The sequence below is a fragment of the Coenobita brevimanus genome, chromosome 47 (assembly GCF_032717465.1).
Source record: "Coenobita brevimanus isolate Jiangsu-jjx chromosome 47, ASM3271746v2, whole genome shotgun sequence".
Classification (NCBI taxonomy): Eukaryota; Metazoa; Arthropoda; class Malacostraca; order Decapoda; family Coenobitidae; genus Coenobita; species Coenobita brevimanus.
In genome coordinates, this window is record NC_137000.1 from 3,292,165 (window position 1) to 3,316,393 (window position 24,229).

At 38.5% G+C, this 24,229-nt stretch overlaps 1 protein-coding gene across 1 annotated transcript in view; it reads right to left on the reverse strand.

The window, feature by feature from the left end:
* LOC145398975 (peptide transporter family 1-like) overlaps positions 1-24,229 on the reverse strand; it is an 84,402-nt gene that overhangs the window by 54,487 nt on the left and 5,686 nt on the right. Inside the window, exons 2-3 of the mRNA XM_080271707.1 lie at positions 21,969-22,113; positions 7,751-7,827 (exon numbers count right to left, since the gene is read on the reverse strand). Coding sequence (XP_080127833.1) covers positions 7,751-7,827; positions 21,969-22,113 — 222 coding nt within the window. The remainder of the gene's footprint in view (positions 1-7,750; positions 7,828-21,968; positions 22,114-24,229) is intronic.

The following is a 24,229-nucleotide window of genomic DNA, read 5'->3' on the forward strand; positions in this document are numbered from 1 at the left end:
TCCACATAAGTTATGTGTTACAGGATGCAAAATATTGATGTTACTGAGAAGTTAAAATGACCAATAAGGAAAAGGCCACACCTATCAAAATATTTCATGACTTATTACTAATAATACAATTCTAAGATGATTCTTGAACTATGCTGTATACCCAGTGTACTGAATATGCTATATATGTGAGGCAAAGTTCTATCTATCTATCTGCTGCCAGACGCCTTAATCCCTTATATGGGGTGGCCACAAACAAATCACCTCCACGTCACCCTGTCCCCCGCCATTTCACTGCCCTGCTCCCAATTCACACACCCCTCTATCATATACTTCTCCACTCCACCCCTCCATCTCATCCTTGGCCTTCCCCTTGCTCTCTCCCCCTCCACCTCACCCACATACATTCTCCTTGTCAGTCTCTCACTCTCCATCCGCTCCACATGGCCAAACCACCTCAGTGTATTTTTCTTTATGCTTCCTATCACATCCACATCCACACCGCAATGCTCCTTCACATCCTCATCTGTCAGTCTGTCTCTCCAACTGACTCCACAGGTTCCTCTCAAATAACTCATTTCCACTGCTCTCACTCTTGACTTGTGTCCCTCCAACAACATCCAAGCTTCACTTCCATACGTCACAGTTGGTATCACAATACTGTCACGTAATAACTTTTTCACTTCCATGCTCACTTCCCTGTTTCTTATCACTGCCTTCAAGGAACCAGCAACCTTTCTTCCTTGTTGTACCCTTTCAAGTACTTCACCCTCCAAACTTCCATCATTACTCATCACACTACCTAAGTACTGTACTTAAATGTACTCACATTTTCCATTTCCTCCTCATCCAACCTCACTGTACATTCACTGACTTTACCTCTCTCAAAGACCATCACTTTCCTCTTCCCTACATTCACCTTTAGATTCCGTTGCTTACACACTCTCCCAAATCCATCCACCAAGTCTTGCAGCTCCCCTTCGTCTTCACTTAACAACACAGTATCATCTGCAAACAACAGTACAGGGAGTTTCCAAACATTGCCCTCTCTCATTAGGGTCATTCCAACATCCACTGCCCTACCTTGTATCTCTTTCATAACCCCATCCATATACAGATTGAACAACCATGGAGACATGACACATCCCTTTTTCAACCCAACCTTCAAATAGAAAAACTCACTCAGTTCACTATCCACATGCACTGCAGCCTTAGCACCATCATACATACTCTTCATAGCATTCAACAACTTCCCATCTACTCCATATATTCTTAATACCTTCCACAATCCTTGTCTATCCACCCTGTCATAAGCTTTCTCCAAATCCATGAAGGCCACATACAACTTCTTTCCCTTCTCTAGACACTTTTCCACTAAAAATCTAAGAATGAATATCAGATCTACACAACCTCTTCCCTTCCTAAAACCTCCCTGTTCTTCTTCAACTAATTCCTCTGTTATTTCCCTAACTCTGTCAATAAGTATCCTACCGTATACTTTTCCTATTACATTAAAAAGACAAATGCCCCTATGATTACCACACACTTCTTTTTCCCCTTTCTCTTTGTACAAGGGAATAATTATAAATTATACCTGACTTTCAATCATCTGGGACAAAGTTGCTTTGATAAAAAGCTTAGAGTGAATGTGGATTAAAAATGCACACTGAATACGGTCCTTGATCCCACTTGATTATTTCTTTGTCAGCTACTTACTCCTTCAGCTAGAGGACTTCAGTTTTGTCTTATTCTTGCAGCCACCTTATGATTCTATGAAGTTTAGCAGAGACCTATCAGAGTGGTAAAGTTTATTACAAATTATTTTATACCCTCCTCTACCATACTATAGGTTTTCCTACATTAAAATAAAATTATCTTAAGGCACCAATCATACACAGTAAAAAATGACAGCTTTGGATTTAAAGGATTAAGGCTGGCTCACAAGTATGTAATTAAAGCTTATACAATATTAAAATTTTACAGTTCTGGAAAATTGAGTAAGCTGAGAGTCAGGTGTACAATCTTTGACTATAAATCTCAAAACTTAAAATGTGTTCTTATCTAATTGTATCTTTACAGGAATGAGTCAAGCTTGTACTGTCCCGTGTTTTAAACCATATTTATCACACATATCCTTAAAGTTGTGAATTGTTTTGGCACATACTACTTCATTCGGTTGTGCATTCCACTGATCAATTGCCCTATTTGGGAAACTAAATTTCCTTACGTCTTTATCGCCTCTCTTTTTATGCAGTTTTTTGCAGTGTCCTCTTGCTGATGCATCCCCATAGGTTAAGTAATCATTTATGTCTATTTTCTCCTTTCCTGATATGCATTTATGTAGCATAATCATGTCACCTCTTTTCCTTCTCTCCTGTAATGTTGGTAGATTCAGTTTTTCTAGTCTTTCTTCGTAGCTTAGATCCCTTAAGCTTGGTACCCATCTTGTAAGGGCCCTTTGAACTTTATCAATCTTGTCTATGTGTTTTTTGAGATGAGGACTCAAGACTACTGATGCATACTCCAGGGATGGTCTGATGAATGATGTTATTATCTTTCTTAGCATGACTTCATTTATGTATGCGAATGCTATTCTCACATTTGCAAGCAGTGTATACATGTTCTGTACCTTCTCACTGATGTGGTCAGCCGGAGATAGTCTGTTATTGATAATCACACCTAGATCCTTCTCTCTTTCTGATGTGTGTAGGGTTTTATTTCCCAACTTATAATCCCAATCACGTCTTTTTCCACTTTTACCAAACTTGATTACATGACACTTGTCCACATTGAATTCCATTTGCCATGTATTACTCCATTCATGTAGTTTATTTAATTCTTCTTGTAGCTCTTTACAAGAGTCTGTGTTAGTAATTCTCCTTTGTATTTTTTCATCATCTGCAAACATATTTAGATAGCTTTCATTTCCAGTGTTACTGTCTATATCATTTATATACACTAAAAACATGACTGGTGCCAGCACTGAGCCCTGTCGAACTCCGCTAGTCACTTCTCTCCATGATGAGTAGTTTCCCCTTAGTACTGTTCTCATTTCTCTTTTTATGAGAAAATCTTGCATCCAACAATACAGTTTGCCTCGAATTCCTCCTTGATGGTACAGTTTCCATAAAAGTCTTTGGTGTGGTAGTGTCAAATGCTTTCTTGAAATCTAAATAGATACTGTCCACCCATCCTTCTCTTTCCTGTAATGTATCTGTTACTCTGTCATAGTAGCTCAACAGATTAGTAACATGATTTTCCTTTTCTGAAACCAAACTGTCTTTCTGTTATCATATTGTGTTCTTCTAGATGATTTACCCAAGCTTTTCTAATACCTTGCTTACAACACTGGTTAACGATACTGGTCGGCAGTTGAGTGGATTTTGTCTATTCCCTTTCTTGAAGAAGGGAACAATGTTTGCTTTCTTCCAAATATCAGGTAGTTTACCTTGCCTCAAGGATTTCTTGAAAATTATAGATAATGGTTTACTTAACTCCTTTGCACATTCATGTTGCACCCAACATGAAATTTCATCAGGACCATTTGCTTTTCCTTTGTCTAATTTACTTAACTCCACCTGTTTTACTTTTTCTGATATTTGTATATCTGGTAGTAAGTGTGGGCATGCATGTTCCATATAGTCCCTCTCAAAATTTTTTTCTTCCGTAAAAATTGATTGGAAATTCTTTAGTGCTTCACAAATAACCTTCTCGTGTATAGGTGATTCCCTCGTTCATAATAGATTGTATCTTTTACTTTGGTTTTGCTCCTGATGTAGCTGTAAAATAGTTTTGGCTGATCACTGCTTTTATTTATGATATCCTCCTCAAACTGATTTTGGGCTTCTCTCCTTATTCTTGTATAATCGTTTCTTACCTGTTTATAGTTGTTATATGCCCTTTCACTATTGAGTCTTCTGTATCTATTCCACAACAAATCTCTCTTTTCTTTTGATTTTTTACATTCTATATTGAACCATTTCTTTATTTTCTTTTCTGCTTCTTTGGCAGTGGAATGTACTTCTGGACTCCTATTTCATTAAGTTCACAGAATTTTTTATATATAGGCTTTAAATCTTGTCCTCTAAGCTCCTTTTCCCAATCAATTTCTAAGAAGTACTTCTTTAGGTCATGATAGTTTCCCTTTTTATAGTTTAGGCTCTTTTTGTAACTTTCATTGCTGTTAACCCTAGTTCAGTAGCGTCATCCGGGATTCCTAATTTAGGCCTACTTTGCGTTGTGGAGGAGACGCTCCAAGGCGTACGGCGCTCAGCTGCCATGACATTTCAGTTTGTACTCTGTCCTGTGTGTGTGAGGTGTATTCGTGTTGCTCCCGTTTTTTTCTCATCTGCTGTAGCCAATTGTCCAGTATTCCGTACAACGCTATTAAAATAGGACCTTGTGAGTGTGCCTACGAAACATATACTGTAAAATTTCGAATTTTGTCTAGGGAGGCTGGTGCATATCGGGGGACGTCTGGACTTCATGTGTGGCACAAGTCATCACCATCAGGCAACAGTATGGCTGGCAGTGGTGAAAAGATTACAAGGATGTAGCATTGTTTGTCATTTTTACACATCTTTTTTTTTTTTTTTTTATAATGTTGTTTTAGTTAAATACATTTAGTTCACAGTTCCTAGAGTTAAAATTAGCATCTAATTTAAGTGAACATTTTTTGAAATAAACTGTACCATTCCTATATGTATATTTCTACCCCCAAAGTTTGTCCGGGATTCCGGACATCGCTAGTAGGCACGTGATGCTGACAATGCTACTATTCCAGGGTTAACTATGTCATATGCAATCCTGAAGTTGCAATTTAGTACTGCATGGTCGCTTTTGCCGAATGGAGGGTGATATATTTAATTATCAATATCGTTTTCTTGCACTGAAAATATAAGATCTAGCATTGAGTGTACATCGAGTCCTCTTTTTCTGGTGCTTTCCCTTACATGTTGCGTTAGGAAAAACTCCTGCACGAGATCCAGGAGCTTTTGGTCCGAACAGCTTTCTTGGCTTATTATATCTGGAGTATTCCAATTTATGTTTGTATTAAAATCTCCAGTTAGTATTATTCTTTCCGATTTCTCTTCCATTCTATGTAGTAATGCTCCTAAACTCTGAACTGTACTCTCCGCCAGGTCCTCATATTCGCCTCTTTCCCTTTTTTTTTTTTTTTTTTTTTTGATGTGTCCAACTCTGGGCACAGGCTTCACAGCCTGCTTTCAAGGCCCGGTAGTCCTCCTACGTACCGTACACCTCCACATGTCACCACTACACTTCAGCGCTAACACCCACCGTCCATATTGAATACATGCTAGAGCTGTCTCATATAGGACTGGTGTATTGGTATTAGCGGGGGTATTTTTACGACATGTCGGCGGGTCATCTGGTAGATCAGTAAAGTCTGATTTTATGAAATTCAAATCCTTAAACTGCTCCCTGCCTCAGCAGGATTTGAACCTGGGTCTGTCAGGACTGCAGGCCAAATCTCTCCCGATTGAGCCACCGCCTCTAAGTGGCATGTACAAACTGGCTACAATTACTCTCCCTTCAGATGTAATGATCTTTACTGCATTCAGTTCTACTTGAGAGGGTATATCTAGTTCTATTTCTTTGACTTTTAGATGTTTCTTAGTTAATATTATAATTCCTCCTCGTTTTTTTAAGTTCCTATCTCTTCTCCATATATTGTATTCCTGTACGTTTAGGATGTCATTTGATACCCTTGGTGTTAATTTTGTTTCAGTTAGGCATATTATATGTGGTTCATTTTCTCTGATATAATCATTCATCTCTAATAATTTAGATACCATTCCATCAACATTTGAGTACATCAACTTAATCATCTTGTTTATATACTTGTCATGACTTGGTTCTACTACCTTCCTCCTTTTTATTCCCTCCTGTTCGTGTAGCACTTTCGTACCTGCAATCCAATTACCTTGTAAGAAAATGTATTCTTCTCCTCCTCTGATCTTCCCTCATTTTTTGTTTTTGCTTCGTCCCTCTTCTCTTTCAGTAATTCCAATTCCTCTTGTGTTTGGCATCTTTTTATCTATACATTTTTGAACTCCTCTTTTTCCATAAGATTATTTGCATTTTTCATTATCTCCTCCACGGTGTTTACACTCTGGAAGGTTACCTTTAGAGGTCTTGACTTGCTTCTCTCGTATTTCCCTAACCTTTGTGTGTGTGTGTGTGTGTGTGTGTGTGTGTGTGTAATTCACCGGGTTGGTCAGGATCACTCGATGGTCGTGATGGTCAGCTTTTACCCTCCCGGAAGGGAGCTGAGAGCTCATATAGTCCAATCTAAGGGCAAGGCTGTGACCTTCACACACCTACACACCCGTCCCCTTGCTCAAGGGGGACAGTAACCTCCCACTTCGTCAGTGAAACTTTTCGCAACCTGAGCGAGGCGCGAACTCCCGTCCACCAGTTGGCAAGCAAAAGCGTTACCACTGCACCAGCAAGCGGTGTGTGTGTGTGTGTGTGTGTGTGTGTGTGTGTGTGTGTGTGTGTGTGTGTGTGTGTGTGTGTGTGTGTGTGTGTGTGTGTGTGTGTGTGTTTAACCAACAAAAGAGCACATGCACACCAGTTATATTATATCTATCTATCTATCTATAGCCCGACGCCCTAATCCCACAAAGGGTGGCCGCAGACAAAACGCCTCCAAATCGCTCTGTCACCCACCATATGACTACCCTCCCCCCAAATCACTCCCCCCTCCCTCATATACCTCTCAACTCCATCCCTCCACCTCATCCTTGGTCTTCCCCTCCCTCTCCCTCCCTCCACCTCACCTACATACACCCTCTAGTCAGTCTTTCATTCTCCATTCTCTCCACATGTCCAAACTACCTCAGTGTGTTTCTCCTAATCTTCTCAACCACATCCACATCCACCCCACAACATTCTTTCATTTCTCAATTTGTCAACAGGTTATATTATATACAGTACATAATAATGATCCTGATCATTTTTATATGATGGTAATGTAGGCTGTAATATTTCCACATATAGCCTTAGCTTCCTGACCAATGAATTCTTTACTCTGAATATTCCAACTGTAGTTGGTATTCTTTAAAAAAAACAAATACACTGTATATCTTGGAAGCCTATTGGATCATGTTCATATAATACTGTAAAGTATTTCCTAAAGCTCTTGATATCTTCCATTTAACAGTGAAAATCTTCTATGCCTACATGGTGTTACTACAGTTAAAATTCATCAACAATAAGTTTGGTATCTCCTGGTATTACTGTACTAACAACATTATATTAATCCTCTTATGTTTGGAAGAACTCTGATTCTATTCCAGGTAATGAAAAAATTATTTTACTCTTCTGATAATAAAACAACAGAGCCTAAAAGAATTACTGCTGTCACTGACAACCTACTCATGATCAAAACAACTCCAATGTTCAATTAGAGCTAATGCTAGACAGTTTTATTAATCTGAAAGTGGGTCACAGGAATCTGGGACAGTTAAAGCACAGCCTCAACACATCTGAAGGAGCAGCGGTGCTTTGTCCACCTTAACTCGGTGGAGAACTTCATACACAGTAACTGTAACTTTTATTACCCATAGCTCAGTGTTGGAGTAAGTCACCACTTCTTCATGATTAGTACAATACTGTATTCCAGTGTTAATCTCTTGTTACAGTTCAGCATTCAAGATGGAGAGATGTGAATTTAAACCAGGATAAAGTGGAGACAGTATAGCAACAACCTTATATGCCAGTGTCTTGGGGCCCTCACCTTCTCTTCCTTCCCTTCAACTTCGTGGTCTGGGTTATCATGGTAGACCTTCTTGCCCTCACCCAGGAGCTTCGTTGCTGTGGGGTACATCATACAGAAATTATTAAAACTAATAATAATAAATCTATCTATCTATCTATTGCCAGACGCCATAATCCCGTAAGGGGTGGCCATTTGACTTTGAGTTATTTGTTTTACGGGGAGGGGCACTAACCCTCCACCAACCCACTTGCTGACACGTAGGGAGCACGTATGAGTTGGTTATATGGTTACCACCCAGCGTTGTAAATGGTTTCTTGGCTTACAGGAAACCATTTGGCTTGTCACTCAATGTAAAGCCACCTGTTAAGGAAAGAAAAGCAATAAGTGACAAGAGACATGGGAGAAATAGGAAGAGAGGACAACAGGCACAGAAAAAGAATGATAAAGGCTAAGGAAGAAGTAGGCAGCACTACATCAAGTGAGTGGATGATGGTTGCCACCACCTACCACCCATAATAATAAATAACTATATAAAATAAAATGAGAAATAGTGAGAAATTTATTGTGCCACACCTGAACACTCTGTAATCAAAACTTAATTAGCCAGCAAAGATTACATGTACAGTAAAGACTTACACAGCACAAAAATGCTACTACTGTATTTATCATGCAACATTACTCAATTATAATTTACTGCATTATCAGAAGAGCATTCATTAATCTTCAACAACTTTAAATGCAATGGGTATGTACATAAATCCATAACCCAACACCATCACAATCGCCATCATCATAATAATCATATTCATCATCATCACCACCATCATTATCCCACCAAAATATACATCAAGTATGACCTAGAAACGGGAAAATTAATAAATAAAATGACAGTAAGTATAAACTGATTGCCCACTGAAATGCATCATACATCCACTCATTCATAACTGAAGTCTCTGAAATTGTAAGCTCTACCTCTCTGGCATATCAACCAAAAACGTTTTTTTTAACTGCACTTCCCAAACAGTTAGGGTAAATTTTCTTGTTTTGACCGTTCACCTTATTACAAGTGCAACCCCTATCACATGCATTTCAATACATACAAACAGCACTTTATTTATATATTTATATCCTTTGTCACATATTTTCATTCCCTGATTTCCATTCAATAATTACTTTTTTCTGGCATTCACAAACCATATATGTCCATTTTAAATACTGTTTCCTTTTCCATTTCCGCCTCCCCCTTTTATTTGGTTGCTTGAACACTTCTGTGCAGAGCAAAATCATATCATGTTAACCAGAATAAAATAACTGAGTGTGTCCATAGTTGCAAAATAATTCCTATAATCTTGATAGTCTTTTACTGTCTGACTATGATAAAGATTTCTCTTAAATGAATAAAATCATTTGGTGTTTGATAAAATACAAGTCATTCACAAAATCTGGTAGGGTTAACTAAGTTCCACTCTTATACTTATCCCAACCACTTCCTTTTTTCTTCCACAGCTCCTTTTGCTTCCAAGTTGTTTGTCATTTTAGCTGGCACTCGACAAAACCCGATCCTTTGGCCTACCGCAACTACGTTTTTTCTCTTGCACTGCTCTTTTTGCTTCCAAGTTGTTTGTCTCTTTAGCTGTCACTCTTGCAACACCACACACACCCTTAGCATTCATAATCTTTTTACATGCGATAAAATATCAATATCCATTTATTCTCAACTCACTGATCCTAGCCCCTCTACATTTTGCTCACACTCATGTAACAGTGATAAGTTCTCTGTTTCCACTTCTATTCTCTCACTCTAAGCAATGGAGTTATGCATAAAGAAACAGCTGGAGAACTGAAAATACTGCTTGGTATGTTACATAATTTCACCATATCTCAAGACAGGAAAAGAGTTAGGTTGGACAAGATCCAGAATAATGATAATGATGAAAAGCTTGAGGAAGCAGATAATTTCAAGTATCATGTAGCTATATTATGCAAATAAAAAAAAAATGAAGACTATAGTTAGGGAGAGATCATTCTGAGAGAGAAAAGTTGTATAACTGGAGAGCTAAAGTATATCCTGAAGGGTATGAGGGCTAGTATGGATGTTAAAAGAAAGCTGTGTGAAAGTATTTTACAGGACACTCTTGTATGGGAGGGAAACCTGGACAGTGAGTGACAGAGAATTATCTAGGTTGCAAACTGTAGAAATTACCTTTCTTAGAACAGCTGTAGGTACAGTATGATGAAGATGGAGGGTGTAAGTAATGGAGAAACTTAGGGATGTTATGGAATCAAACCTAATGTGATATGGAATAAGTGAGTAGCTCAGTATATTGATGAAAGAAAAAGAAGTGGAAGACGAGTGTCTGAGAGAGTGAAAGTGGTGTGTGTAAGGATAAGGTACTCTCAACACATTTCTATCATGGCCATACCCTATTTGGGGGTTCTGAAAAGGAAGCAAGGCACTGAAAATGATGATGATGATGATGATGATGATGATGATAATAATGTTGATGCTATTGTATACTGTATTATGGAGTATATTAATGAGGAACAGAGATAATGCTTTCTTTGCCTACTTATGACACTGATATACTGGCATATACGTATCTCCAAATTTCAGTGTTGCTGATACTGGAAAAGAAGATTGGTATAATACTGGAGGATTAGCACAAAGGAGAAATCAACTGTGAACAGAAAATGGGAATGAACCAGGCACAGAAAAAAGGGTAGCTGAAGAAGAAGGACAGGTCCTAAATGACAACGCACAATTTGGGACAAATGTTTACTTAACTTTTCACTTCTACTTCTCATTTCCCTCTATATTCCAAGGGTGTACTTCTCACCTACCTCTATAGGCCTATACCAGGCTGTGAGAGGCTTAGTATGTTTCTTTGCTCTTAGGTGACTCTCTCTGATGAAATGTCAGAGAAGAAAGGGAAAGATATGCCCTAAGTGTTGTGCAAAAACAATGGAACAGTAGATGAAATTTTATTCCTGACTGTACCAAGAAGACATTCATTAATGATCACTCTCATATAAAGCATAAGCACAAGACAAATACAGTATAAAAAAGAATACACACAACAGACATACGTACACTCCCAACTAAACACCTCCACCTCCTCCTCTTCCTCCTCTTCTTCCTCTTCCCCCTCCTTCTTCTCCTTTTCTATCTTCACCCAGCCATCCTTTTCCTCTTGGCTCAACAGTGGACGATACATTACTTAAAGGATGGAAGAGGAAACGAGGACAGACAAACGGTGGAAAGCAAAGTATGAGCAATCAACTTAATAATACAGTCACAGAAATGGTGTGAGATTGGTACGCACAACAGGAAGTTCAAAATATATCACAGACTTAAATAGGTAAAGCTGTGAAAGCAATATAAGAAAGTGAAAAGTGTATGTGTGGGCAGAAGGAGGTAGAGTGTACTGTCCAGGAGGAAAATACTGTATGGGGAGGAAAATACTCTAGGAGAGGAAAGTGTTGTAGAAGGAAGAAAATACTGTATGGGGAAGAAAGTACTGTATGGGAAGGAATGTACTAGGGGGTAGGGAAAGTAGCTCCAGTAGGGAGAAGAAAGTGTTGTAAATTAGATTACGATAAAAAGTGGTGAGATGTGGGAGACTTTGGGATAATGTGAGTAAAGTCTGAGGGATGGTATGAGCTGGTGAGCTTGATCGAAAGGTGCGAACGTCTGGGCCAATCTGTAAACAAGTAAAACAATTAGCAAAACAAACAACTATAAAGAAATCTAAGAGGAAAAAAATGAAAAAAATAAATAAGTAAATAAACAAACAACTGTAAAGATGCACAAAAGCTGAAGAAAAAATGTACAGAAAAAGTCCTGTAATATGAATGGCAGGGGACTGAGGGTCTTTCAAACTTATTTTTTCGGACTATTGGGAGGAACCTCCGAAAACAATAGATATACAGTATGTACATGATCAATAACACTTTCCAGTTCAGTGATACTATTTTAATTCTGGGGAAAATTTGAAAATGTGGCCAAAAAAAGCTTATAAAAAAAAGTGTGATAAACATTTTTATGCACTCTTTCAACTTATACTCATCACAAGTACTTTAATTTAGGCAATATCACTTTCTTTTGTCTTTTATCTAATTCCACAAAGCCTCAGCTTTCTAACAGTATAAAAAGAAATCCAAATATTTCAGGGTGAAAAAAATGATCAAAAAAGAAAAAACTCTAGCACGCAGCAGTGTAGGAGGGAGGGAGAATGGGGAGGGGGGGAAAGCGGGAAGGCTCTGCTGGTTGAAGGGGGTCAGACCTTGAGTTTATCACTTATTTTGTCACATGCTTTCATTTAGCAGTCTTCTTTCCACCATGACTAGTAGGCGTGGGTGCCACTGCTACTTTGTTATAGTCACTTATTGGTCCAAAAATCAAGTGGAATTATCAAAAGAGCATCAGACTTGGCACAGATATAAACTGAAAATGGCCGTCCTCCCCACCTGCTGTCACTCCCAGCCACCAGCAGGATTTTGGCACCACCTTGAAAAATTCGGAGTACTGGGATAATTGAATTATTGATGGTCAGATTAATGGACTTTCACAGTAACTAATAAAATAAATACAGTACTGTAAATAACCATAAAGACATATCTTAAGAAAAACAAGGGAAAGAAGCAGTAAAACAAATAACTCTACACACAGTATTGTACATACCAAATCAAAATCAAGGGAAACAATACAGAAAATAAATAACTGTAAAGGCACATCAAGCCTAAAACAAAGGAAAGAACTGATGATACGAATATAAAACTCTCAGACACATCAAGGAAAAAATGACAAATGAAATAGCCAAAAAAATAAACAACTGCACAGTATATGAAAAACAGTGGAAGAATAATTACAGATAAAATGAGAAATATCTCATGAAGTCTGACATCTGGCAAACTGACTGGAAGTTGGAGTGGTATGGAATGTGTGGACATAATTTTTCAGAAGAGCATGGGAGACAGTACAGAAAAGATACAAGATGGATTGAATGTAAGACATGTATAGAATCTGTGGATCTGGAAAAAGTGTACGAGAAAAGGAATAAGGAAGGACTAAGGAAAGTTTTATGAATCTATGGTGTGGATGGATATCTGCCCCATGCTGTAGAGAGTATGTATGATAGCAATGATGCATATGTAAGAATGGTGTCTAAATGAGTGGTTCAGTACCAATGTCAGAGTGGGATAAGGGTGTATGCCATCCTCAGGGCAGTTCTGTATATATACAAAATGTGTACAGTACTGTATATGGACTGTCAGGAGGGCAATTATTACTTGAGCTGTGAAGATGGGTTGGGAGGGTTATTAATGGAGAACAGTCAAACACCTCAAATCTGATGTATGATGGTGAAATTGTGCTGCTTGTTAATATAAGTTCACAGCCTATCATGCAAATTTTTTAATGTTATCTGTCTAGAATACCACTCATGACTGACAGAACCCTAGAAGCTACTGCATGAATTCTGACAATGAAACCTACTAAATTCAGCCTCTGTAGGTAACATTTGGCCCCCCTCCTCTACCCTCTATACAGACTTCTGTGTCCAGAGCTAGTGAGCAGCTGGGAGTGTGATGGAGAAGAGAGAGAGGATAAGTGCCATGTGAAAAATGAAAATTTTCCATTTTATCACGGCTGTAGGCATTCCATGGGCATTTTACCATTTGACAATGGTGTTAGTAGCATTTTGGTAACTGGTGGTCAGCAACAGGAGGCCCAATAGTGGGTTACAGGGTCAAAATGGGGATTTGGGGCTTGAGGTTGGGACAGAATTACTTCCATAAAATATATATTTGTAATATGCATTTTTACTCTACTGCAATGGAAGTTTGGGGTGGAATTCTTGCAATACAGACCATCAGTCTGTAGTGAACAGGTGTTTGGCAGACTGGTGCTCAGTTATGTGAATGTTAGTAACCATCATGTCTTGAAAGCAAAGGTAGCTAAAGGTAAACTGATGGCTGATGAGAGATGAGGTAGCTCTCAATGTGATGTGCTGATGAAGGGAAAGAAATTCAAAATGGTAAGGAAGTTTAAGTACCTATGTGCAGTACCGTAATAAAATACTGAAATATGCAGTATCTATGCAAAGGATGTGAAAAGTAGCATGACACAAGAAAGTAAAGTGGCTGTTTTGAAGGCAAAGAGTCAAGGGCAAGAGCAGTGATTAATGAATGATGTAAAATAAGGAACTGTTGGTAACACGGTAAAAGAAAGTGTGCTCAGACAGATGAGTAATATGGAGAAAATTGATGTGGACAGGGTGGTGAGAAGAGTATAGGTATATCCTGGTTTAACAGTGCAATTGGTTAAGTAAAAACCTATCGCTAGGCAGGGTATCATATCTCAAGGAAGATTCATGAAAAATATAGTAATCCCTTTATTATCCGGACGCCCACTATCCGGCCTCCCCACTACCCAGACATTTTGGGCCCGGGCCTTTGGAACCCCAAAATGGCCAAAAAAAGTAAAAAACAAACAAAAAAATTTGACGTTTTTTTTTCAACCATACTTTGAAATTGGTGCGCAGCACCAAACAGCTGTGTTTACTTATGCCCCTTGCTTCCCCCTCCCCAGTTACCACCTAACTACCGTCCTGACTAGAAACTCATTGCAATACATGCTGCACGTGCTCGTTATGGTGAATAAACTGTGAACAAACTGCAATACCTCGCCACTAGACCACATGGGAATTTACAGTGTTATGCAGTATTATGAAATCAGAATTCAGAATGCAAAGATTAAGTACAGAGTGCAAACTGGTGGTTGAAACTTGCATGGTTCAATTAAGAACAGACTGTGCAGTGTTAAACAATTATAACTCGTAATGCAAAGGATTAAGTGTAGCACAACACTGGATTACTGTACGTGCTTCAAGAGCATTTTCACCACTGCCAGAGCCTTAGAGGAGGCGGGTTAACCTTCGTAACGAACGGCCACGGACGTGTTGTAAGTACCCTGTACACTGCTAAATATTTTCCATACTCACTTCTAATTCCTCATTCTCTGGTTCCTTTTCATTTATTTCATGCTTTCTGTCCCTTATTTGTGTGAATAGGGTCTTAAATAGGTGCCATGCATGTCCAGTAGAGAGTTATGTAGGTGGTTTTCTGAGTTAGGCTGGGTTAGGGTCCATAAGTACCAGTCCAGGAGGCAGGGGCCCACTATCTGGACAGACCCCACTTTCCGGACATGCCTTTGGCTCTATTACATTGGATATTGGAGGGATTACTACATAAGGATGTATTTTTATGCCTTGGGTTCCCCCCCCCCAACCAAGTCCTAAACCCATCCAAATGAGTCTAAAAACATGTTTCTAGCTAACCTAAACCCCAAAATAGCATTAAAACAAGCTAAACTATGCCTAAAAGCAGTTATAACTCACCTAAATCCAAAAATACTCTCTAAAAATCATCAAATTTTAGTCTGGAAAAAATTAATCTTAGTAAATTGTACCCCAAAATCACAATGTTCACCCCACCCATGACTAAAACACATTAATCTACGTCTAAAAACAGTTTATAAATCAACCTAAACACAAAATTTGTCTAAAATATATCGGTTTAAAAAAATCAAATCCCATCGCCAAACCGGGATTTGGCCATGGTTACGCAGGATATGGTGGTACTGTATTTCTACCCCCCCATCGCTAGGCCGGGGTATCGCATCTAGCAGTATCGTGTCTCGAGGTATACCTGTATATGTCAGGAGTCAAAAGGTGGGAGGATGTAACAAAAAATGAAGGTGGATGGATATGGTCAATGCGTAAGAAATCATGGTATAGGAAGTCATGCAGTTAAGGAACTGACAGGGGACTGAGTTATTTGGATGAATTATGGACAAAGATGTAGATGACAAAGGTCTGTTACCTCTTTTTCAACATGACAGTCAATGAAATTATTCTATTTGGCAAGAGTCTATGAAGGGCATTCATTGTATAAAGAAATACTGTATACCAAAAATAAATATGTGCAGATGGTTAGGCCTGAGAGGTGAAACCAAGATTCCATGGGCAGGGATGAATGGGAATAAGCGTCTGGCCTGTTTCACTGGGAATGCTGTTGATAAGCTTCCCTCTCTAATGCTATCTATCCTTATTTTCTGGATCCTAACTCATTCCAGCCTTAAAAAAAAAAAAAAAAAAAAAAAAAAAAATCTGAATAGAGATGATGATGATGGGGAGGGAGGGAGGGAGGATTAGCCACATTAAAAAAAGTGCACACATATCAATGTACAAATAAAACTGCACTACATAATGAAGAAAGCCATGCAATTAACACTGAGTAGCTTAGTTAGTGTAATTTGGTTTTTCAGTTATTCACCCCTTCAGTCTAATAAGCTCCTCCTGAGCTGAATATATATATATATATATATATATATATAAATATGGGAGTATGGATGGGGTATATAAATAATATGGCCTCTTAGGGTTTAATGACCAATTACCTAGGTAAAGCACTCCTACCAGGGCCTATATTAGCATCCCCTATTAGGCTACATGAGAATTCCGTTCAAAATGAAGATCATTCTGCTTTTGGTACTGGCCTCTTGACCAAAAACCATACCCAATTAATTCCATTTATGGTACCACTTTTTTTAACAAGACATAATGCATAGATACTGTAGCTATGCCCTCTCACATATGTTACTCTCCTCTTCAGACTCATTCTACATGCACATTAAGCTCAAAGAATCATTCTAGACTTACTCTAACATATAATCAAACACTCTTACATACATATTTCCTTGTTCCACTGTGAACTGTAGCCAATCACATTATTAACCTGCTTCAGTTTAATAAGCAGCTGACTCAGGTGTGCCTGCATCAGTGTCACTGTACCACTTTGTAACTTCAAAAATTTGATTTTGGTAATATTCTCCTAAGTAGAATACCTCCATAATGAGACAAAAAAAATGTTCAGCCAATCACAAAGCCCTCATGTTGCTTGTATTCCTCCTTATTAACTCTGAATGCAACAAATCAGACACACAAACATTTGTTTTCTATACTGTAACAATTTTTAGGGCAAGGCATCTCAACATATATTATGTGATCTAACACTTTTCTTTATTTTCACATCACTCATTGCACCAGTCACTTGAACATTTGTGAATAAACATTTAACACTGGAACTCATTAAATTTGAGTGTAACACTGGAACTCATTAATTTTTTTTTAAGTCTTGATAAGAACTTTTCTAGCTTCTCAGCTGAACTTTTTCACTTCCTCATCTGCCAGCCATGGTATGTGCTTGGGGTAAGTACAGTACAGGTGTCAGTTAGCATGGCCTCCATTTTCTCTGCTGTCATGTTATTTATGATGACAAATTCCCCAGCTCAGATGCTAAGGAATGTTACAGGATGCTAACATTTAATGTATACTTCTACACTGTCCTCCTTCCCCCTTAAGGAAAGCCTTAATGGTAACCATGACAGTACATTCAATGCCTTGTGAAGGAAATGATCAACTTTATTAAACATCATACATATGTTACTCAAGAACTCTCATTCCCACTCCTCATTCAAGCCTCTACTATTCCAGACAGCTATCTATGTCTGTCCAACTTTACAGGGTCCCAGGTAGAGGCATGAGATCCTGTTTCTGGTATTATGCACAATTTTTTGTTTTAATCAACATAAACCCCTGATTTAATCAACATTTCCCAAATTTAGATTCTTAAGTTGGGAAAACAATGAAAACTAATAATAATAAACAAAAAAAGAAAGTGACACTACACACACAGTACTGCACTATGATCATTCTGCTGGAAGAAGAAGAAAAACATAATACTGTACTCCTGTATTTTAATGTCTCTGACACTGAACAACATGACAGGAAGTCCATTATCAAGTGACATAACCAACACACTAACAGACAGCCAACACATTAGAGTACCTGGTACTGTGTACTAATACTCATCATCTCTGTTGTGATATGCTAGGACTATCACATTCACAAGGCACTAAAGTGTCAGTGATGGGTGTTTTCATAACATGTTAAGGAGACTGTAACAAAAAGGAGTGTACCTAATAATATTAAGTTCAAATTCACAAACTGTTCCCTTCAATAGCTGAGATCAAACCGCCAATCACACAGACATCAGCTTTACCAACATCAACATGAAGTTCCCCAGTGCATGGAAAGATTTCTTTCACTTTACATTAGGTTTAGTATTACTGATGTTGCTTAACTAATGATTTTAAACACAGAATGTGCCTCACACTCAACCCAGCAGATTATAAATTATTACGTATATAAACTCATTTGCTTTGGATATTTTCAGTTACAGGATGTACAGGTGAAAGTACCCACCATCCACTCAAATGATGTAGTGCTACCTTCATGTGACTGAACACACAGTGACAATCCAAACTGGCATGAAAGAAACTGTGTGTCCCAGGAAATTCTACTCATGTACAGTAGTCTTTAACACTTACTTTTTCTGACGCTCTATCTATCAACAGGCCTATTCTTTTCCAGACCTGCTGTCTTGCCCCTTGTTTGCATGTAACTTCCAAAGAATGGTTGTGCAAAAACACTTTGGCACAATTTCACTTCCAAAGAGGGAGAAAGTGTTAATAGGTCTGGAAGGTATGGTAGGTGAAAAATTAACCTGTATGGAACCAAGGAACAATATACAATCATCAGATGGGTCCATGTTGGCAGAAACTAATGCTTTTTCACAATAAGCACAATTTCAATACTGTATAGTATTAGCAGTAGCTACAGACCCAGATTCACTTGAAACATGAACCTAGTGTACTGCAGGCTGAAGCTGCCCTTCTCCAACAGTAATCATCCTCTTTTCAGAGGACAGGGAATGAGCTGAAGAGCATTTTATAAACTACTTGTTATACCAGTGCCTCCACATAAAAGCCCTATATTCCCCAAGTGGCTTTCATGCTTACCTTACTTCCAAAAAAGATACTGTACTGATATTTCCAAAGTAGCTATATTTCATATAAGCAGCAAGTTCAGAAATATATAAGAAAAATCTGTTAATTTACTCTGAGAGCATCCAGTATTTTAAGATTTCATAATTTTAAGAAATAATTTAAAAAAATACTAACAAAAACAAATAAAATGCAAAGCCTAATTACTAAGAAACTACACAGCTGTATACAGTAGTAGTATAACATACTGGTACAGTATACAATACGCAGTTAAAATGTCTCAATAATTACAATTTTACTATATTATATTCATTTACTTGGCCAAATACAATGCTGTCATGCATTATAAGATAACATCTCCCATAAAAAAGATTAAGTGGGAGCAGCTGTGACATAACATACATAAGGGGATAAAACTATGAAGAACATTACAATGTAAGTCAGGTAAATGAGGATAAAACATGCCACTGATGAAATGATGAGCTGCACACACAATACTTACAGTCCTGAGGAGGGTGGTGGGGTGACTTAGAGGACATGGTGAAAGACCAACTGGGTTATGAAAGAGAAGTGTAGGGAGGTATGATATGACCAAAAGGTATATGGAAAGGAAAGAAGTAAAATAGGAAGACAGATAAAAAAAAAAAAAAAGGCATGTAGTACCGAAAAAAATTATCTGAATCAAACTACAAAACAAAAGAGAACAAGGCAGTACAAAACAAATTACAGTATTGAAAAAAAAATCAATCACAGAAAGAACAAGGAAGATAAAACAAAAGAGAGAGATTAAGACAAACAAAATTCAGTGAGTTGATAAGTAAATTATCTACCACTGGTTGGGAAGTTAGTACAACAAACAATAAGGCAAATCAGAAGATGGTAAGATCAGTTCTAACAAAAATACTAAGTTGGTTGGTCAACAGATTAACAAGCAAAGTAATATGCAGGTTGGAACATAAAAATATCAGAAGGCATATAGTATAAGTTAGACAGGAGATATGCAGGGTGGTGGATGGAAAAGAAGAGTGTATGTGTTATTAGTAGCACAGCTGCAAAGGGTCTGATATGTTCTGGTGCTGCACACCTGTACATACCACCACCACCACCACCACCACCACTGCTACAGCAGTTGACTCTTCCACAGCTACAAGCTATAACATCAATACTACACCCATCAGTAGCTACATACTGTATATTTCCACCATCACCACCACCACCAGTGTAACAAATGTTAACTCTACAACAGCAAAAAGCTACAAAATCACTAACACACCAATCAGCAGCTATATACTGTGTGTGTGTGTGTGTATATATATATATATATATATATATATATATATATATATATATATATATATATATATATATATATATATATACACAGTATATATATTAACTCTATCACAGCAACAAGCTACAAAATCACTAACACATCAATCAGTAGCTATATCTATATATATAGATAGACAGATAGAGAGATAGTTATAGATATAGATACATACATAGATAGACAGATAGAGATAGATATACAGATGGAAAGACATACAGACAGATATAGACAGATAGATAGACAGGTATAGATAGATAGATAAACAGATATACTGTATATATATATATATATATATATATATATATATATATATATAGTCGTCGCCTAAGGCGCGGGTAATTGGTTTTGGACCGTGCCCGTGCCATTGAAAACCGTGTCATACAAATAACTAAACATATAGGAAAAATGCAATTTGGATCTCGACGTTCATCCAAAATCCCCCTTTTCACCTCATTTTTCCCCATTTTTCCTCACTTTACACACACACACACACACACACACACACACACACACACACAATCAAGCAATCAGTCAATGCATGTATTACACACAAATTAAACACTAAACAATAATAAAGGGCACAATATGTAACAATAGGCACAAAAAATGGGAGGGTGATTAGACAGCAAGCGCTCTGGCTACACACTCAGTGGGGCTTGAACGGTGGGTGAGGGCTGAGCTTCGCTCTCTGGGCGTCAAGAGAATTTGCCTGAGCGTTTCAAACCTTGCCACGCCCGTGCCATAAGTATAGTTTATGCGCGTGGTTCATCTGGGGAGGTCTGGCACCTTGCCGTGTCATAGAAAACTGTGCCACAGAAGCACGCACCATAGGCGACTTGACTGTATGTACATATGTATATACCAGGTATATAAACTGCCATCAACACATCACCAGTATAACATCACCACCACAACCATCAGTAGCTATACATCTCTACAACTGCCACCATCACATCACCACCACAGCCACAATCAATGACATTATATCACCACCAAAGGTATAAGCACTACTGCAACCATCAATAACTCTATGAATATCACCACTGCAGCTACAAGCAACATCATTACCACACCCATCAGTATCTCTACAACTGCTACCATCACATCACCATCAAAATTGCGAAAAATACCACTGCTACTGTAGACAGAATCGTTGCTACCATAATCATCACTAATACAATTAGTGTGTCCTCATTCAAAAGAACTGAGCCACTCTCAGAGTTTGGTTACTAAGTCATCCTCAGTTATTCCAGTCTATTACCACTCTATCAAAAGCACAGGACAAGACTACTCAGTTCAGCCATTTAAGGCAAGTGATCAGTTGCTAATCCATGAGTGGCTTTATGTGAGCAATAAACCTATATCATCCCCTGAAATAAGACCACATGGGTCACATCCAGCTGAAGTGCCTTAACACACTAGACTACCATGCATCTGTATTATTTGAGAACTACGGGGCTAATGCACTACCATGCCTCAGTACATGGTACAAAGGCCCATCCTTGATCTCCTAAGTCACAGCCCCATGCAATTCAATGATCATTAGTTTAACACAGAAATGAATCTCTGCAATTACAAGTCATATCAACCCTCCAGTCTTACTACACTTGACCATCATCAAGGTTGAAAATGATTAGGGAGCTCTGCAAGTTTAAAATAAAAGCATTAAAAGAATAAAGTAGAATTTATTTATTTTCCTTCATTACATGTAGTCAAATTGTACCAGTCTACATTATACCTACTTTACAACTTATTTTTTTTTTTTTACTTCTACTATTACTGTACTAGTATCCAGTCTCATTTATCATACCCTGTCAAGCGGCCTCAATATAAATTCAGTACTATGAGCTGGTGAAGTAAAGGCTTATGTAATAGATAGTTTAAATTAATCAAAGACTAGATATTATGAGAGTACATAAACATATGTGGAAGCATCCAGTCTGCTACATGACTTTGAAGAATTCAAGTTCTGTCAGCTGGGTTTCTCAATAATATCATACTGCATACTGCAATTTTTCTGTACATGAACACTTGTGGCACCATGTGCTCTGCCGAAGACTCAGAGAGATACAAGCTCTGCCACTTGGGTTGACCTATAATAAAGCACACCTCATTATATGCTCGGGCATGTTTGGAAAAACCCAACTGAATATCAAAACATTGTAAGTCAAGAGGGTTTTAAGGGTTCAATGGGGTTAAGTCAGGTGGCCAGCCAAGGTCACTTTTAAGGGACATAACCAAACCCTACCTGAGTTAAAAACCAATCCCCCAAAAGAGCATAACAATCTAAAACATCACAATACACTTGTACTGCTATTATAAACCTATCTATATATAGCCAGATGCCTTGATCCCATAAGGGGTAGCCATACTATTAACTGCTGCAGATAAATTGCTTAGCATAAAACACAGAGAAATCAAAGTTTTGTCAATGCACACACACACACACACACACACACACACACACACACACACACACACACACACACACACACGCCGCCGAAAGACCGGAAATACCATAAGACCAGATGCTGAATGAAAGGACTTGTACTGTGCATATATATATATATATATATATATATATATATATATATATATATATATATTAGATAGATAGATAGATATAGATAGATAGAAAACTCTTGATATAATGAACTCTTTTATAGCAAACTTTGGATATTACGACCCACTATTCCCAGAGCAAACTTCTACTAGATATAGCGACCAAAGAAGTTCGCTCCCTGGCATGATAAGTGTACTGTAACAGTACTACATTATAGGCATTGTATTTATATGTACAACTTCATACAGGAAGGTATTTACTATACATGTACTGTATAACTACATTAATCATTGAATTCTCCATCTGAAACTCCACAGTGTAAGTTGTGGTTGAGCATAAAGACCGAACGACTCCACGGATATAGCAACCTTGGGTCAGTAATCCCTCGGTTAATAACGACCATCGGATCTAGCGAACTCTCAGATGTGATGACCCACCCCTCCCCCTAATTAGTTTGTTATATCGAGGGTTTATTCTATATATACATATATATATATATATATCTATCTATCTATCTATTGCCAGATGCCTCAATCCCGTCTGGGGTGGCCACAAACAAATCGCCTCCAAGTCGCCCTGTCCCCCGCCATTTCACTGCCCTGCTCCCAACTCACACCCCCCTCTCTCATATACCTCTCCACCCCATCCCTCCATCTCATCCTCGGCCTCCCCCCTCCACCTCACTCACATACACTCTCTTCGTCAGTCTTTCACCCTCCATCCTCTCCACATGGCCAAACCACCTCAGTGTGTTCCTCATAACGCTTCCTATCACATCCACATCCACACCACAACGCTCCTTTATATCCTCATTCGTCAGCCTGTCTCTCCACGTGACTCCACAGGCTCCTCTTAAATAACTCATTTCCACTGCTCTCACTCTTGACTTGTGTCCTTCCAACAATGTCCAAGCTTCACTTCCGTACGTTAGAGTTGGTATCACAATACTGTCATGTAGTAACTTTTTCACTTCCATGCTCACTTCCCTGTTTCTTATCACTGCTTTCAAGGAACCAGCAACCTTTCTTCCCTGCTGTACCCTTTCAAGCACTTCACCCTCCAAACCTCCATCCTTACTCATCACACTACCCAAATACTTAAACGTACTCACATTTTCCAATTCCTCACCATCCAACCTCGCTGTACATATATGTACATGCTGTATACTGACATACAGGTGACTCTCCATGTTCACTGAGGTTAGGAAACACAGACCCCAGCAAATGTGGATTTTCCGCACATTTGGTGCACCCTCCCGTAAATGCCCCTACAACCGCAAATCACCCCCTGTGAGCATGTGTGCACATACTGTACCTAATAAACCATATTTGGGACCTGAAAGCAGCATAAAATATCACAAATAGCTGATGACTCACGTGTGGGCAAATCATCAGCTACATATTTTCCCCAACTTCTTACCACCATACCCATAAAATTCAGTCTTGGCTCCACGAAGGGGCAATCCGCGAGTCTGTGAGACCCGCGAAAGTTGGTTCCGCAAATGTGGAGGGCTGCCTGAATTTATACAGCAATCCATCCAAGATCTGATGTAATAGAGCCAAAGGCATGTCCAGGACTTGGGAAAATGCCCCATGGACAGGTACTTATGGACCTGAACCCAACCTAACTTTGAAAACCACCCAACAAACTCTCTACCAGACCTGCACAGCACCTATTTAAGACCCTATTCACACAAAT